Consider the following 18325-nt stretch of genomic DNA (forward strand, 5'->3'; position numbering starts at 1 on the left):
ACACTTGGGTAAATGTTTGTTTGGAGCCAGTTAACCTACCAGTATATTTCTAGAGTGTGGGAGGAAACCGGAGTGGCCGGACGAAACCCACACAAGCATTGGGAGAATATACAAACTCCACAGTCAGGGCCGTGGTGGGAATTGAACTCATGACCTCAGTGCTGTGAGGCAGCAATGCTAACCATTACACTATCTGTGCTGTCCCACTTGGATTTTGTTTAATGACATGAATAGTAACCAAATGTTAGGGTAGTGGCTTTCAAGTGCTTTTTGTGGCCATTGTATATCAGACAGAGGGGCAACCTATATATGCTGATACACTCTGAGAGCAGGTTATGTTCGGCAGGATAGACTCTTGTATTTGTTGTTGCCCATTTTGTATAAATAATAAGAATTTAGGAAATTTTCCCCCTTTAGGATGAAGGTGACTGACTATGGCCATGATGTAATGAAGTCCGAATTCTGCTGCTGTGCGGGATGCCGGACGAACATGGACTGTTTTTGAAAGGGACAATCAAGTACAAGGCTAAACCACGCCTTGTACTTAATTGCCCCTTTAAAAAAAGTCAGAGTTCGGCCAGCGTTCTCACGGTCGCCGAACTCTGACTTCATTGCATTCTGCCCCATATTTCCTTACATATCCCAAATGTGTAACCAGTATTACATAAATTGCTTTCATATAACATTCAGGGTAAAATAGATTTCCTTAGACTTTGAGATGTTTATTTCAGCAGAGACAGTTGCAGAAATAAACACTGTTGCAATATGTAATAGCCTACGAGGTGCAGGCTGTTCGGGAATTTCTGTGATTCTGCCCATATTTTTAAAGCAGCAATTATGTACAAGGCAAAACTGACCTGGTTTTACCTTGTAAATTATTGCTGTTTTAAAAATATGGGCAGACTAGCAGAAATTCCCAAACAGCCTGCACCTCGTAGGCTATTACATATTGCCCTGTATGTCTAAAAACTGACTGGTCTGTACCAAGCAGTGACTTTTATATTAGCTGAATGTCAGCTTTCAACATTCTTAAGGAAGGTATTTAAACATTCTCAGACATTCATACATTCCCTATAAAATTTAGATCATGTTCAGGATGTTGGTTTGAGCTGAGAAGAGCATGTTCTAGTTTTTATATTTTTATAAATAAGTTTTCCAATGCTTACTTTTTGATCTTCAGGTTTCGACATGGCTATTGCAAAGGGAACCCTCGAAAAATGGTTAAAACATGGGCAGAAAAGGAAATGAGAAATTTAATAAGGTGAATTTAACATTTTATTTGATTATATATTACCTAATGGACCATTAAAAGAAAACTTCTTGTTTTGGTAAATTATCTATTTATTTAAAGTTAGAGTTTTTATTGAGCATGATCAGTAATCAAAACAGTAACAATAACAAAGTTGTACAGGTTAGGGTATTGAGCACGAGGGCAAGAATTTTACATACCATAACAGGCTAATAATGACAATTCTATGTTAATATAGGCTGACTTATATTAGCAGTAAGCTCCTTGTGTACCTTCATACGTATACTTGATCGTTCTCAATTTATTTTTCAGTTATTGTATAGAATCTATACCAAAACAGAGTATAATCTTATAAAGAGTAGATGCAGGAAAGACAAGGAGGAGGAAAGGGGAGAAGAAGCAAGAAAAAAGAAAACTTATGTTAATAGAGAGGGAACGTTAAAAGAGTTATCTATAAGGAAGCAAGAGGTTGGGGAACAGACCTCAGTGTTGATAACAGAGGGGGAGACAACTAAGGAATTAGAGGTATTAGCAGTATTAGCAGAGTCCGGGCATTAATAAAGAGCGTGCGAGGTACCATGGAGACCAGATGTTATGGAACTGGGCTGCGTTGTTATTCCTCAGGCTTGTGATATATTCCATACTGGCTATATAGTTAATCTTGGTCATCAGTAAAGCCTTGGAGGGTGGTTTATGGTCTTTCCAGGATTTAGCGATCAGAGATTTAGCCGCCATGCAAAGTTGCATGGTAAGCTTGTCTTGGGCTTTGGGTAATGACGGTATGGGGGCGTGAAGCAAAGCAATTTCAGGGGAGAGATCTATGTTATGTCCACAGGTTTGAGCAATGAGTGCTCCAACCGTGTTCCAAAAGGGGCGAATTGAGGGGCAAGTCCACCATATGTGAAAAAAGGTGCCCTCCTCTCCACAGAGTCTCCAGCACAGATTTGATGTCGTGGGGAAAATGGAATGAAGTCTTGATGGGACCAGATACCATCTGGTATAGATCTTATAACATGTTTCCCTAAGTGCCACACTAATCGAAGCTTTAGCGATGCGTGATCTAATTTCCTCCCATTGGTCGTCTTCCAACGGATGGGAGAGATCTGATTCCCAAGCTAATTCGTGGGATTCACGGGCAGGGGGGTCTGGAATCAAAATAGAGTTGTATATTGCTGAGATATTCCCCTTTTTGCCAATTGAACGTAAACACATATGTTCAAAAGAGGTGGGTGATTTCAAAGGGGTAGTTTTGAGCTGAGATTTGAGAAAGCTAAGAATTTGGATATAATGGTAATGACACGAGGATGGGATACCCAAGCGCTCCTGAAAATCTCCAAAAGAGGTTGGTGCCGAGTGGCCTTTAACATGGATAAATCTTGTGACCCCCTGCGATTGCCATGGGGCCGCAATTCTTCGTTCGCAGCCTGGGGGGAAGGCAGGGTGACCCCAAATAGGTGTTAGAGGTGAGGGGTATGAGGATAGATTGTGGGTGCCGCGAAGTTTGTCCCACAATCCTAGGGTGAATTTAATCGTGGGGACTGAATAGGCCGAGGCCGGTCTGCAGGACCCGGGGAGCCATAGAAGAGAGTCAAGGGGGATACCTTGATATATTGAATTCTCAATATCAACCCATTTTCTGTTTCCTTGGGGGGAGTGCCAGGACACTATGTGGTTAAGGTGACAGGCGTTAAAGTATGCCTGAAGATCAGGGTAACCCAAACCGCCTGAGGTAGCACTCTTAGTCAACAGTGTTCGTCTTAATCGAGATTTACGGTGAGCCCAAATAAATTTGTTGCACAGCGACCGCAGGGAAGCCAAAGTCGCTCGGGGCACCATTATTGGAATGGTCTGAAATAGGTAGAGAATACGGGGGAGGAAATTCATTTTGAGGGCGTTGATCCGTCCAATCCACGAAATGAATAAACGGTTCCATTTATCTAGGTCTTGGGTGATAGTTTTAATCATAGGAACATAATTAGCCTGGTATAGGGTGGTGTAGGATTTAGTAATGAATATGCCGAGGTATTTGATAGCTGAGGGTCTCCAAAGAAAGGGGAAAGAGGAGGTTAAAATCAAATGAGTATGGGATGTAACATTAAATGTAAGAGCCTCAGATTTGGTGTGGTTTATTTTGTAGCCAGAGAGGGAACCATATAGGAGTAATTCTTTCTGTAGATTAGGGAGAGAAATCAGGGGGTTAGTAAGAGTCAAGAACACGTCATCCGCAAACAAAGATATTTTGTACGAGTTCTTTCCCACTGTAACACCTCCTATGTCAGTATTAAGTCTGATTCGGGCCGCTAGAGGTTCAATGCATAAAGCAAAAAGTAGGGGTGAGAGAGGGCAGCCCTGCCGAGTACCATTCTTCAGGTTAATTCGAGGTGAGCTCAATCCATTGGTCAGGACCGTAGATGAGGGGTCGGAATAGAGAGCCGCTATTGCGGTGATGAAATGACCGTGGAAGCCAAATGCAGATAGGGTGGAAAACAAAAAGGGCCAAGAGATGCGATCAAATGCCCTTTCGGCGTCTAAGGCCAAAGCAATCGCTGGTGTTTTCGTCGAGTTTATTTGATGAATCAAATTAACAATACGTCTGGTGTTGTCCGAGGCCTGACGGCCCGGAACAAAACCCACTTGGTCTGGGTCTATTAATGATGGCAACACAGCGTTCAGGCGAGATGACAATATTTTGGCAAAAAGTTTGAGATCAGTATTTATCAAAGATATGGGTCTATAATTTGAGCAGTGCGAGGGATCCTTTCCGGGTTTCGGGATTACTATAATGCGGGACGTTGTGAAATCAGTGTGAAAAGGCGTACCCTGTAATATCTTGTTAAACAAAGAGACCATATGAGGAATGAGTTGAGGGGCGAAGGTTTTATAATACACCATCGGATAGCCATCTGGGCCAGGTGCTTTAGAAGGTTTCTGGGTTTTTAGTGCGGCTTCAATTTCCTCAGCAGAGATATCTGCATTGAGAGCAGAGTTGGTTTCCTCGTCTAAACGAGGGAGGGCACACGAATCTAGATATTGCTGTGTCTGTTTGGTTTGTGCTGAGGGGTCGGACGGGGGATCAAGGTTGTAGAGTGTCTTATAATAGTCAAAAAAGATACTATTAATTTTTTTGGGGTCGTAAGTGATGTTACCTGAGGGTTGTCTAATATTCTGGATGCATTGATTAGCTTTTTTGGCACGTAAGCGGTTAGCCAACAGAGTGTGTGCTTTGTTACTTTTATCGTAAAACGATTGGTTAGCCCATCGAAGTGAGCGCTCGATATTCTCCGCCAAAAGAGATTGTAGGTCATCCCGTGCCTTAGAAAGTTCGGCTAGAGTTTTTTTAGAGCGTGTGCGTTTGTGTTCCTGATCCAATGTTGCGATGTTATCTGTTAACAGAGCAATTTGGGTTTCTCGGTTTCTCTTACGGCGGGATGCAAATTGAATAATAGATCCTCTGATGACCGCCTTGTGGGCCTCCCATATAGTGGCTATACTGCAGTCGCCTTCTACATTAACCTCAAAATATTCTCGAAGCTCTGATTTAATTAAGTCCTGAAACTTAGGGATCTTCAATAACGTCTCGTTAAGTCTCCATGTCGGTCTACCGTCAGGATTATCAAAAATGTCAAATGTCGCAGCTAATGCTGCGTGGTCAGTCCATGTAAGCGGAATTATTGAGGAAGAGCGAGCGGTCCGGGAGAGAGGTGCACAACTCAAGAACATGTCAATACGAGAGTACACGTCGTGCGGAGTGGAATAAAAGGTATAGTCTCTGGTGGTTGGATTAAGAAAACGCCATACATCGAACAAACCGGCCTCGGCCATACTCTTGTGTAATACTGAGGATTTTAGGGTTTGACTACTTCGCAAGGGGCCGGATCTGTCCATGCCTGTAAGAGCCATATTGAAGTCACCCCCGACAAGCGTCTTACCTCTTCTATATGAGTAGAGGTCGTGAAAAAATTTGCGGAAGAATTTGGATTGGGCAGTGTTTGGAGAATATAGGTTAGCCAAGGTAACCTCCTCGTGTCCAATTTTTCCTCTCACCATTATATAACGACCTTCATTGTCGCGTTTACAGTCTAAGAATTGGAAGGGGACGGACCCTCTTACTAGTATGGCCACCCCATGTTTTTTTGCTGTATGATTAGAGTACCAGGCCATGGGAAATTGCTTAGATGTCAGGGAGGGATGGGAGTCCGATTTCAAGTGTGTTTCCTGTAAGAAAATCACGTCACCTTTTAATGCTTTAAGAGATCTGTGGAGATGAGAGCGCTTCTGGGGAGTATTCAGCCCCTTGGTATTAATGGACAGGCATGTTAACGGCATGGTTGAAGCGAAAGAGGGAGTAGTTCGCTGGAGATTTCTAGGGACCCGGACTCTGCTAGAATGGATAAGAGAAACAAAAAGAAAGAATAAAAAGAGAAAAATAGATATGTATATTACTGAATACAAACAATATTAAATAAATGAAGCTATCTGTCTGTGAATACAGAGATGTCAACTTGCAGTTGTATTGTAACAGGGGCCTAAGAGAGGAGGGGAGTAAGAGAAAGTGAGGCAAAAAAGAAAAAGAAAAAGGCAGACGTTGTATCCAATAGGCAGGATACTCGGCTGCCAAGATTGAGCTCTGAAAAAAAGAAAAAAAAAAAGTAGAAAGAGCTCGCTGGCGGGATATAAATGCAATATAACAAAGGAGGGTAATGACCCACTAATTTGAAATTAACTTTAATCCCTAATGTTCGGGGGAGGAAGTATCAAGACAGGGCACTGACGCCCCTCACCCGAGATCAATAATAAGCCAATAGGATGGACCTTCGTGTAACGAATTAAGACCCATCACAAGGGTGGGACATTCCTAGATACTGAACGCTAAAGAAAAAATGATCATATAACAACTAGTATCAATAAAGTAATAACACTAAAGTAAAGTAGTAAAATCGCAGGACAGGTCGACGGCCAGAAACAGACCCCACTGCATCAGCAAAGGAATCAGTCCAGTACTCCATCCATAGGGCCATGACTCCGAGCCGTCGACCAGGACAGCGATATAATAACATAGCAATGCGTAAGGTATAAAGGTCCGCCAACAAGAACATTTTGAGAAACAAGTTAATGGGTCATTAGTGTATAAAACGGTATGTATAACAGGGATTACATAGCAGTTGAGCAACATTGAGAGCAAAGTCAAGTAAACTAAACGCTACAAAAACACAGAATTTAAACGTATGGAGCTTCATATCTATGACGTAACAGCAGGGGACAGCTGCAACTTTCGGAGCAGCTTGTCTCCTTCATCAGGCGAGCGAATGGTGTGAACCTTGCCATCAATCTCCACAATGAGGCGAAAAGGAAAACCCCAACGATATTTGTAACCATTGTCGCGCAGTGTAGAGGTAACAGACCGTAGGTCGCGTCGTTTAGCAATGGTCACCGGTGACAAGTCTTGGTAGATCTGAATCCGGGAGTCTTCGAATAAAATTGAGGTTGAATTTCTGCACGCCAGTGTGATGCTATTTTTAATCTTGAATGACATAAACCGGAGAATGACATCGCGGGGGGGATCCGAGTCCTTCGGTTTAGGTCTCAGGGCGCGGTGAGCTCTCTCTATCGCGATGGTAGAGTCCGAGAGTGACGGGACCAAGTGCAGAAACAAGCGTCGGAGGTATGGTTCCAATTCGGAGGCTGAGACAGATTCAGGGACATTGCGGATGCGTAAGTTATTCCGTCTCTCGCGATTTTCGCCATCCTCAATCTTATCCTTGAGGAGTTCCAACTCGCTGGATAGGTAGCTCATGTCCTCGCCCACTTGCTTGCGGAAATTTTGTTGGTGGTCCTCTCGTGATTCCAGCGCGGTTGTGCGGGTGTCCAGAGCCGCCATATCAGATTTTAATTCCCCGATCGCTGACTGAAGAGCTGTCGTGAAGGAGCTCTTGAGATCTGATATCATATTCTGAAGGGATTTAATGTCCGCCTTGGTAGAGGGTGCATCTGTATGATCCATGATGGGGGTGGACATCGGTGAGGATGGGGATGAAGTTTCAATCGGTTTTTCCCGGCGTGAGAAGTGGTGTGAAATGTCTTGTGAAGCTCCTGATTTTTTTGCTCTGGTGTTCGCTCTGCTCATAATATCTGATGAGATTAAAACGTCCGTTTAAGGAGTGGTAACAAGAATGATCCACCAGGATGTTACGTGTTCAACAGTTGATCCGGGTGAGGGGGAAGTCAGGCATCTGTGATTTTACATCATTTAAAGGACCGAGGCCCTAGTTATCTGTTAAAACAGTGAGAGGGGTCCACAGGAGAGCGTCCTGAATTGCCACACACCTTTCCGTGAATATATGAGAAGTAGTGTAAGGGAGGGGCGGTGCAGAACACACCGGTCCGTAAATAAATGAAGTGTGGTGTAGAGTGTAGATAATGAGTAGTTAATAACAGTTGTTCTGGTTTAAATCACTGCTGGTGTGGGGTGTTCATTCCCCCACCAGTCCAGCAGGGGCAGCACTGATCAGAGGAGAGGAGCCTGTCCTGCCTCCTCCAAGATGGCCGCCGTCCTCCAAGCTCCAGGTATTCCTCTGCAGGCCCTCACGACTATTTAATCAAGGGTCCAGAGGTCTTCTTGTCCCCTCAGTGCCCTCCGCCAGCCCCCCTTAGCGTTTTGCCGTGGACAGTGGACTCCTCACAGCGGTGTAGCGTCTGCTTACCGCCGGACGCCACAACCAATATGGCCGCCGCCACCGGGACTCCGTTCCTCAGCTCGGCCCTGCAGCTCCAGGGGCGCCTGCAAGTTTCTCTGCCCTCCGTCTGGGTCCCTGCAGGTGAGGAGTGTGCCGCGGGTCCGGCCGTGCAGCTGTGTGCGGCTTCTAATTTTCGTCCGATTTCGGATGTGCGTGGCTTAAAATTGAGGCCCCGGCTTCACCACTGGGGGAAGGCCGCAACCTGCAAACACAGGACAAGCCTGTGCTCCGGCTCCGCAGCTCCCTCCCCAGATATACAGAATAGTAAGGGCTGCTGTGGGAGACTGTTAGGGAGAGATAGGTAGGTTTAAGGCTGTGGAAAGGGGTTATATTAATTTGTTACAGCAGGAGCTCTCCAGGGACACGTCTTCCCAGTCAGGACACAGGCTCCGCCAAATTATCTATTTATTTAATTGATACCCTGTCTGTAGGCTGGTACTTTACCTGATTAAGTGTGTAATGTTAAGTTAGTACTCTCCAAATCATATGAAAGGACCATGTGTCAGGCTTGGCACCAACTATGGCCAAAGCCAATAATTGTGTAACCCTGACTGGTACTAAGTTAGCATCAGGACTGCGATCTCACAGATCCCCAAGTTATAATGTAGTGATGGCAGAGCCGAATATAATGAATATTCAGTGAATATTCTATCACATTATTCCCCTGGAATACAAAGGGGCCACAGGTTCCCTAACACTCTATCACATTTGTGCAGTCTCTGTAACACAAATTAGCACTTGGTTAGTTGGTCTCCCCCTGCTTCTTGCAATAAACAATAGTTGCAGCAAAACTTTAGCGATCTAATAGCTTCTGCAAAGAATGGGTTTTGGGGGGGTTCACTACGATATGCCGGCGGTCGGGCTCCCGGCGACCAGCATACCGGCGCTGGGAGCCCGTCCGCCGGCTTACCGACAGTGTGGCGAGCGCAAATGAGCCCCTTGCGGGCTCGCTGTGTTCGCCACGCTACGGGCACGGTGGCGCAATTTTATTCTCTCTCCAGGGGGGTCGTGGACCCCCATGAGGGAGAATAAGTGTCGGTATAACGGCTGTCGGGCTCCCGGCGCCAGTATGCTGGTCGCCGGGAGCCCGACCGCCGGCATACTGAAGACCACCCGTTTTGGGGCATATGTGACAAAAGACTGATAAAGGAAAGCTATTTACAAAAGAGAGTACAATTCTTAGTTACAGAAATTATTTAAGTATAAAAGGTTACAGGTTACATAAACAAACGTGTTGCAATTTCAAAATAAAAATTGAATAATTACACCATTGCATTCTGCTTATTCAGGGTCGGGGGGGGGGGGGGGGGGGGCAGCAGCAAATGCAGGTCCAGGCTTTAACTTAGAATCGATCCCCCTAGTCTGACATAACTTTAAAATCTTCTCTTCTTCTCCCATAGTGATGTCATGGCAAAGTCTCCAATGACTGGCTGACCACATAACTGACAATTCCCCCCCCCCCCCCACAAAACCTCTCAGAATTTTTTTTCCTTTTATTACTTAATAAAATTTAAAATTAAAAAAATATTTTCTCAATTTGATTGAGATCTGGGCTTTGACTAGGCCATTCCAACACATTTAAATGTTTCCCCTTAAACCACTTGAGTGTTGCTTTAGCAGTATGCTTCGGGTCATTGTCTTGCTTGAAGTTGAACCTTCGTCCCAGTCTCCAATCACAGGCAGACTGAAACAGGTTTTGCTCAAGAATATCCCTGTATTTAGCACCATCCATCTTTCCCTTGACTCAAAACAGTTTCCCAATCCCTGCTGCTGAAAAACATCCCCACAGCATGATGCTGCCACCACCATTTTTCACTGTGGGGATGGTGTTCTTGGGGTGATGGGATGTGTTGGGTTTGCACCAGACATAGCGTTTTCCTTGGTGGCCAAAAAGTTCAATTTTAGTCTCATCTGGCCAGAGCACCTTCCTCCATACATTTGGGGAGTCGTCCACGTGCCTTTTGGCAAACTCAAAACGTGCCTTCTTATTTTTAACATTAAATAATGTTTTTTTTCTGGCCTCTCTTCCATAAAGTCCAGCTCTATGGAGTGTACGGCTTATTATGGTCACATGCGCAGATACACCAGTCTCAGCTGTGGAACTCTGCAGCTCCTTCAGGATTACCGTTGGTCTCTGTGCTGCCTCTCTGATTAATGCCCTCCTTGCCCGGTCTGTGAGTTTTGGTGGCTGGCCCTCTCTTGGCAGGTTTGTTGTGGTACCATGTTCTTTCCATTTGAAGATGATGGATTTGATGGTGCTCCAGCGGATCATCAAAGATTTGGATATTTTTTTTATAACCCAACCCTGATTTGTACTTCTCAACAACTTTGTCCCTGACTTGTTTGGAGAGCTCCTTGGTCTTCAGGGTGTGGTGCCTCTTGCTTAGTGGTGTTGCAGCCTCTGGGGCCTTTCAGAAAAGGTGCGTTTATACTGACAGATCATGTGACACTTAGATTGCACACAGGTGGACTTCATTTCACTAATTACATGACCTCTGAAGGTAATTGGTTGCATCAGAACTTTTGAGGGGCTTCATAGTAAAGGGGGTGAATACATATGCACATGCCAATTTTCATATTTTTATTTATAAAAATTATTTTTTTATATACATTTTTCTCATTTCACTTCACCAACTTAGACTATTTTGTGCATTTCCATCACATAAAATTCAGATGAAAAAAAATAAAAATAAAATTACAGGTTGTAATGTAACAAAATAGGTAAAAAGCCAAGGGGGGGGGGGCATGGCCACGGCGGCAAGAGACTTAGGCAGCAGGATCGAGGAGCTCCCTGGATATTAATCCTGAATATATCCTGGGGCTCTTTCTGTGGCTTCCCCTCGGCTCCTCTCCCGTCTAGCGGCACTGGGGAGGCGGCGGGCATCGCTGAAGGACCCTGACGAGTGCTCCCGGCTCGCGCCAGCGGCCGCCCGGATCTCGGGCCTAGGCCGCCAGCAAGTCCCCGGCCTCAATTTCCGGAGCTCCGCCGGGCGCACGCGCACCCGCGGTCACGGCTTCCTGTGACATCTGAGGTGAGCGGCACCCCACTCCTGCACCCCCAGGGTACCATACTGGCCCAATCCTGCTCCCCTGGTGCCAGATATTGAGAGTGCTGGATAGAAGAAGGGAGAGTCTGTGTGCTTGGCGGCCATTTTGACTGCAGCTTCCTGTGTCCCTCCTCACTGCATGGAGCTGTGTATATGAAGATAATGTTGGGCTGGATGAATTGAGCTGGTCCCCGCTGCCCTGCTTTTTGCTGCTGGACTATCCTACACTATATATATATATATATATATATATATATATATATATATATATATATATATATATATATATATATACACCACTGGATCCCTCTGGTCCCCCCTTCCCTCTTCAGTATTATTGCTGGATGTCCTGGACACTGCTATACTCCGTGACACTGAATATTAGGACTTTGAGCACTGCTGGGCCTTGATACGATGGTGAGGGGCGGCCACAGTGCGGCCGCTGCTAAATTGGAGAAGTTTGCTCGACAGCCTGCTATCCAGCCGACGCAGTCACCTCCTAAGCCCTCCCCTTCTACCAGAATGGATCCCCCGGCCGGTGCCGACTCAGGAGCGAACGTACAGCCATCTGCTCCTTCCATTCAACAGGTCCTGGAGGCCATAGCGGCCAGCGAACAACGCCTGTCGGACAAAATGGAGAAGGTGCAGTGCGATTTATCATTGCTGCGCCAGGACGTCCAGCGGGTCCGGGAGAGGGTGGGCGAAACCGAGACGCGGGTCTCTAATCTGGAGGACCTCAGCGGCCCTCTGCAACGTTCTGTGTCTGCAGTTACACAACAAGTCTCGACACTGCAAACTAAACTCCTGGAAATGGAGGGCCGACTTCGCAGAAACAATGTGAGGTTCGTGGGCCTACCTGAAAAGGAGGAGGGGGCACATCCCGAAGATTTCCTGAAGTCCTGGCTGAAAGAAACATATGGCGCTGAATCCTTTACCTCCCAGTTTGCAGTGTAGCGGGCTCACCAAGTACCTTTCCGGCCTTTGCCCCCAGGCGCCCCGCCACGAACATTTATTGCAAAATTCTTGCACTATAAAGACCGGGACTCTGTCTTGCGCTTGGGGTGTCGGCATTTCCGGACTTTGCAGCGGACGTTCAAAAGACCAGGCCCAGTTTCTTCCCATTAAGCGACGTCTTCGTGACCTGAATCTTCCCTACTCGATGCTGTTCCCCTCCAGGTTGCGTGTGGTGGCGGATGGGGAAACCAAGTTCTTCAGCTCTCCGAGGGAGGCGGCTGCCTGGTTGGACAGATATGCTCCTGGTGTCCGCCAACTGGCTCCAGACTGACACCAGGTCTTCCTCCTACATGGGCCTACAATCTGCACGTATAAGTCCGGGGAGCTTCCTCTTGTTTAGTGGTTCTGGACTTTGCTGAGAAGAGTTATATACGTATAAGGGTTTTTGTGTTGGGGCTGTTTTGGATCTGTACGCCTAGTATAGCGTTGCCGTAGGCTTTCGGATCTCCAGGGGTAGAGTTTTGTTAGGGATATGTGTATGCCACAGTTCGGGGAGGTATACGGGGTGGGGGGTTGTTATGGGGCTGCTGTTGGTTTCTCAGCAGTTTTTTTGTTCCTTTTTTTAGTTTTTTGGTTTCTGTATATTTGTCTATCAAACAGTGAGGTGATGTTGTGCTATTTCATGGGGTTTGGCTTGGGAACCGGGGCCTGCGGACGATATGGATATAAGAGTGGAACATCGTACGGGCGGATAGACGCCCGGATAGCATTGATAATGGTATTTCCTCTTAGCCTTCTGGTATCTAGGAGTGATGTGTCCCAGTTGGTACATTGGCCGACATGTCTCCCTTAAATATCTTGGCGTGGAATGTCCGGGTCATTAATAACAAAGTAAAGCGATCCCTAGTATTTAAAATGTTACGTTTGTGACATCAGCATCTAGCTTTGGCCGTCTAGTGTTACAGGTGCCAAACAGCTCTCCCGCCCAAGGGGGAAACTTTGGTAAGTCCCAAGAGTACTCCAGTGACCCCTAGTGGATGAAAAAGAAAATAGGGTTTTGGTACTTACCAGATAAATCCTTTTCTTTGAATCCACAGGGGGCACTGGACGCCCACCCAGAGCAGTTTCACCTGGCTTGTGGTAAGTTCAGTAAATCTTATGGTAACACATTCTCACCAACTGGTTCAAATGTTAAGGTGCTTGTTATCTATTGTCGTGTCAACTTTCTAGTTGTCCATTGTTATGTGTCGACTTTATAGTTGTAAAAAAGGCATTTGTTTCCCCCAGTACCCTGAATGATAACCGTAACCAGATATAAATTCCACATAATAATAGAATTCAGAGATCTTCGTTACACATATTTGCGCAAATGTGTGAATAAGCCCCAAAGCCGCATCAAGGCATCTCTGTATATTTGGGGTCCCTAGCGCTATATCTAGGTGCAGGGTGTGGCACCCCAAAACACCAGCATAAGCCAGAAAGCCCAGCGTAGCATACCAGTGAAAAAACTATAGTGTTAATAAATTAGTATTTAGGAAGCCAAAGCTATAGAGAAAGTGATACAAAAATGAAATGCAATTAAAATAGAGAGATAGTGTTAAAGAATTAATAAGCGAAAAGTGTTAGTAGAATGTAAAGGTATGCCACACTAAGGCCATCCAGCTCAGCCAGTCCAGAGGCACCACACCTCACACCTCCATTACCCCAATCTGGGTCTAAGATTAACCAGCAAGGAGCCACATGATAATGGCTCCTTACTACAATATTATTATTATTATTATCCTTTATTTATATGGCGCCACAAGGGTTCCGCAGCGCCCAATTACAGAGTACATATGCACATAATCAAAACAGGAAAACAGTGACTTACAGTTGAAGACAATATAGGACAAGTACAGGGCAACTAAGCATAACTACACCAGTAAACATAGAGATAAGTTCCAGGTGGCCAAAAACTGCGGGATCTGGGCAGTTGAGGATTATTAAAGTAAGAAAAGTATAAGCACATGAGGGAAGAGGGCCCTACTCGTGAGAGCTTACATTCAATATGTCTAAGCTAAGAGCTACCTACCTTGGAGCAACCCCATAATGCTCCATGTGGCATGTCAGGGCCTGCACCTCCTCCTAATGCAGGAACCTCTCTGCCTCTCACAACAAACATATATATTGGTAGATGCTCAATTAGCTTAGTGATATCATTCAGGTGCTCGAAAGGGAGGGGTATTTCTAAGCAAGAAAAAAAGGCATTGGTTTCCCCCAGCACCCTGAATGATAACCGTAACCAGATATAAATTCCACATAATAATAGAATTCAGAGATCTTCGTTACACATATTTGCGCAAATGTGTGAATAAGCCCCAAACCCGCATCAAGGCGTCTCTGTATATATGACTTTATAGTTGTCCATTATGTTATAATGTTTTAGGTAATTCTCCATTGTTCAACCTCTCTGTCGCTCCTGTTCAGCTCAGTAAAAACACTGAGGTACCTTTGGGAGTATGGAGGGGGTGGAGAGTTACTAATTTAAATATTTAAATGTGCCTATCATGCTAACTCCCCATCCATATCCCAAGAGTACTCCAGTGCCCCCTGTGGATTCAAAGAAAAAGATTTATCTGGTAAGTACCAAAATCCTATTTTTACCCCTCAACTTCCTGGCTAGCATTCTACCCGCTCTGTCGCCTTGAACATAAAATTTCTGTTTAAGTTTAAAAAGGTTTTTGTGGACCTCCTTTAGAGTTAAAATGTTCCATTCTTCTCTAGTTTTAAGAAGTTCTCTATAAATTGACTTATTAGAAGGGGAAGACTTAAGTTCAGTTTCTAGGACACCTAAACGGGTTTTGATATCTGTTTGTAGTTTTCTTAGTGTCCTGCAGAGACGCGCAGCTGCTTGAATTATAGAGCCCCGTACCACCGCTTTCATAGCGCACCAATGATTAAATATTGATGTATCAATTGGGTCATTGGTAGCTAAGTATAGAGAAAGAGATTGAGAAATACTATTTTTGGACTCCAAATTAGTTAAAAGGTACTCGCCAAGGTGCCAATATCTGGGAGAGGGTTTCACATAATTTAAGTTCCAGCGAAGACTGAATGCCGAATGATGGGACCATGAGACTGGCAAAATAGAGGCCCTCCTTACCTGCTGGAGAGTCCATTTATCGGAGATAGCTAAATCAATTTGGGAAAAGGACTTATGTACCGGGGAATAAAATGTATAATCTCTACAATTAGGGTTCCTAGCTTGCCATACATCATACAGATCAAATTCGGCCAGGATTCGTCTGAATGTCTTGGATCGATCTCTGGCTGTGGGTAACCTAAGATGACTGCAGGGCGCCGACTTATCTAAATGAGAGTCCATGACTAAATTGAAATCCCCTAATATTAACACTGCCCCAGAGCAGTTAGCTTGAAGGACAATACAAAATTTTCTGATAAACTGAATCTGTTTCGTATTAGGGGCGTATAGTACTGCTAATGTAACCTGTTTGTCTTCCAATTTACCTATGAGTATTAAGTATCGGCCCTCAGAGTCCATTATCTGTTTCTCCAATACGAAGTTGCAGGATTGAGAAAGGAGAAGGGCTACTCCCGCCTTTTTCTTAGGTCCATTAGACATATAACAATGAGGGAATTTATGGTTTGAAAACTGTGGAGGTGAAGAGGATATGAAGTGAGTCTCCTGGAGTGCTACGATATGGGCCTTAAGTTTGGCAAAGTGGCACAAAGCAAGTTTCCGTTTATTGGGCGAATTCAGACCTTTTTCATTTAAAGATACGACATTAACCATGAGGCAAGAAAAAAATATGGGCTCTTAAAATAACTGTACATCATTCGAAGATTTCTGTAAATATAAGTGTACCAAGGTTGAAATAGAATAATCGGTTGAATAAGGGGAATATTGAGAAAGTGTACCCAGGAGTAAAACATCAAATTAATTTTGAAAAAAGGTAATAGGAATGATAAAACAAAAAAGGAAGAAGTAGTACCTGAGAGGTACTACCTCAAGCGACCGCCAACTGCGGCGGCACATGTGGGAGCGTGTGAGAGGCATTACCCTCCACCAGGGACGTGCAGTCAGGGGAGGTAGGGGAGGCAGTGCCTCCCCTGTCAGTAATGTGTAAAATAATACAAAGAAGATACTTATGACACTTGTTCTGTGTCATAAGTATCTGGTTTACTCTTTATATTATTGTAATTATTGTTACCATCTATGAAACAGTATTAAATGTGCTTTGGAGGCACCGCTGTAGGTGCCTCCCGCAGTCTATGTGAAAGGACCGGAAGAGGGGGGCAAGGCCAAGCATTGGGCAGTGAAAGCCCATTCAGAAAAGCAGCTGAAGCGGCACCTAATAGCAGTGCCGCTTTGACAGGGGTGTGCTTTCAGCTCATATGAAAGCACACCCCTGTCAATGTGATTGGGCAGTGGGCAGGGCTTCGGAAACGGTCTCCGACAGTGACTCCAGAATCTGTGTCGGTAGCGTCTAGTTTCCTTCCCCCCTTCCCCCGTGTGTCTCCTACTGATCCTGCAGCCAGTGGGATCAGGTCACTGCATCCCCCCCCCCCACTCACGTTTGCCGCCGATCAGTGTCGTCGTCCCCCCGCAGGCACCAGGTCGGAATGAGGATGACAGCTGCTGCGTTGATGGGACTGAGGAGCGGGACACGGCGGGAGCTCTGCTCACACTTGCTCCGGCTATCTGTCTTAGCGCTACGGCTCCTGTGTGAGGCTGTGATCCTCATTCCGACCTGGTGCCTGCGGGAGGGGGGGGGGACACACAGATCGGCGGCGGTGGCTGGGCGCTATGGACAGCAGTCGGGTATGTGGGGGCCCAGGGGCATGTGGAGGCCATCACAAATCACTCACACAGCAAGAGCACACAGTCCACCCACCATACACACATCCACACACATGCATCCACACCCACTGCAGGGGCACACAGCCCCCCCCCCCCCGTCCACACCCACAGCAGGGGCACACAGCCCCCCCCCATCCACACCCACAGCAGGGACACACATCACCCCCATCCACACCCACAGCAGGGACACACATCACCCCCATCCACACCCACAGCAGGGACACACATCACCCCCATCCACACCCACAGCAGGGACACACATCACCCCCATCCACACCCACAGCAGGGGCACACAGCCCCCCCATCCACACCCACAGCAGGGACACACATCACCCCCATCCACACCCACAGCTGGGGCACACATCACCCCCCACACACACACACAGCAGGAGCTCCTGTGCACATACTGTACAACAGAGACACAGCACTCCCCCCCCCCCCCTCCTGCTCCGCACCACTGCTCCCAACCTCACCCCCCCCACTCCGCATCATTGCTCCCAACCTGCCCCGCACCACTGCTCCCATGCTCCGCACTACTGCTCCCATCCTGCCCCCTGTGATCCGCACTGCTGCTACCATCCTGCCCCCTGTGATCCGCACCGCTGCTCCTATCCTGCCCCCTGTGATCCGCACCATTGCTCCTAACCTGCCCCGCATCCCTGCTCCCTTCCTGCTCCGCACCACTGCTCCCATCCTACCCCCTCCTGCTCCACACCACTGCTCTCATCCGGCCCCCTCCTGCTCCGCACCACTGCTCCCAACCTCACCCCCCCCACTCCGCATCATTGCTACCAACCTGCCCCTTCCTGCGCCCTCCTGCTTCACACCACTGCTCCCATCCTGCCCCCTCCTGCTCTGCACCACTGCTCCCCTCCTGCTCCGCACCACTGCTCCCATCCTGCCCTCCCTGCTCTGCATCATCGGCAGGACTCAGCGAACATTATGGCTGCAGTGCTTCACCAGACACTGACCTCACCGCACGCCACTGCCACACACATGCATCCACACCCACTGCAGGGGCACACAGCCTACCCACCATACACACACCCACACACATACATCCACACCCACTGCAGGGGCACACAGCCCCCCCCGTCCACACCCACAGCAGGGGCACACAGCCCCCCCCATCCACACCCACAGCAGGGACACACATCACCCCCATCCACACCCACAGCAGGGACACACATCACCCCCATCCACACCCACAGCAGGGACACACATCACCCCCATCCACACCCACAGCAGGGACACACATCACCCCCATCCACACCCACAGCAGGGACACACATAACCCCCATCCACAGCAGGGGCACACAGCCCCCCCATCCACACCCACAGCAGGGACACACATCACCCCCATCCACACCCACAGCAGGGACACACATCACCCCCATCCACAGCAGGGGCACACAGCCCCCCCATCCACACCAGGGACACACATCACCCCCATCCACACCCACAGCAGGGGCACACAGCC

The 18325-nt window shown here is 47.0% G+C and overlaps 1 protein-coding gene across 1 annotated transcript in view; it reads left to right on the top strand.

The window, feature by feature from the left end:
- RIOK1 (RIO kinase 1) overlaps positions 1–18325 on the top strand; it is a 207602-nt gene that overhangs the window by 72551 nt on the left and 116726 nt on the right. Inside the window, exon 8 of the mRNA XM_063923108.1 lies at positions 1181–1261. Within this exon, the coding sequence (XP_063779178.1) occupies positions 1181–1261 (81 nt within the window). The remainder of the gene's footprint in view (positions 1–1180; positions 1262–18325) is intronic.

Source organism: Pseudophryne corroboree, chromosome 5 (genome assembly GCF_028390025.1).
Source record: "Pseudophryne corroboree isolate aPseCor3 chromosome 5, aPseCor3.hap2, whole genome shotgun sequence".
Taxonomy (NCBI): domain Eukaryota; kingdom Metazoa; phylum Chordata; class Amphibia; order Anura; family Myobatrachidae; genus Pseudophryne; species Pseudophryne corroboree.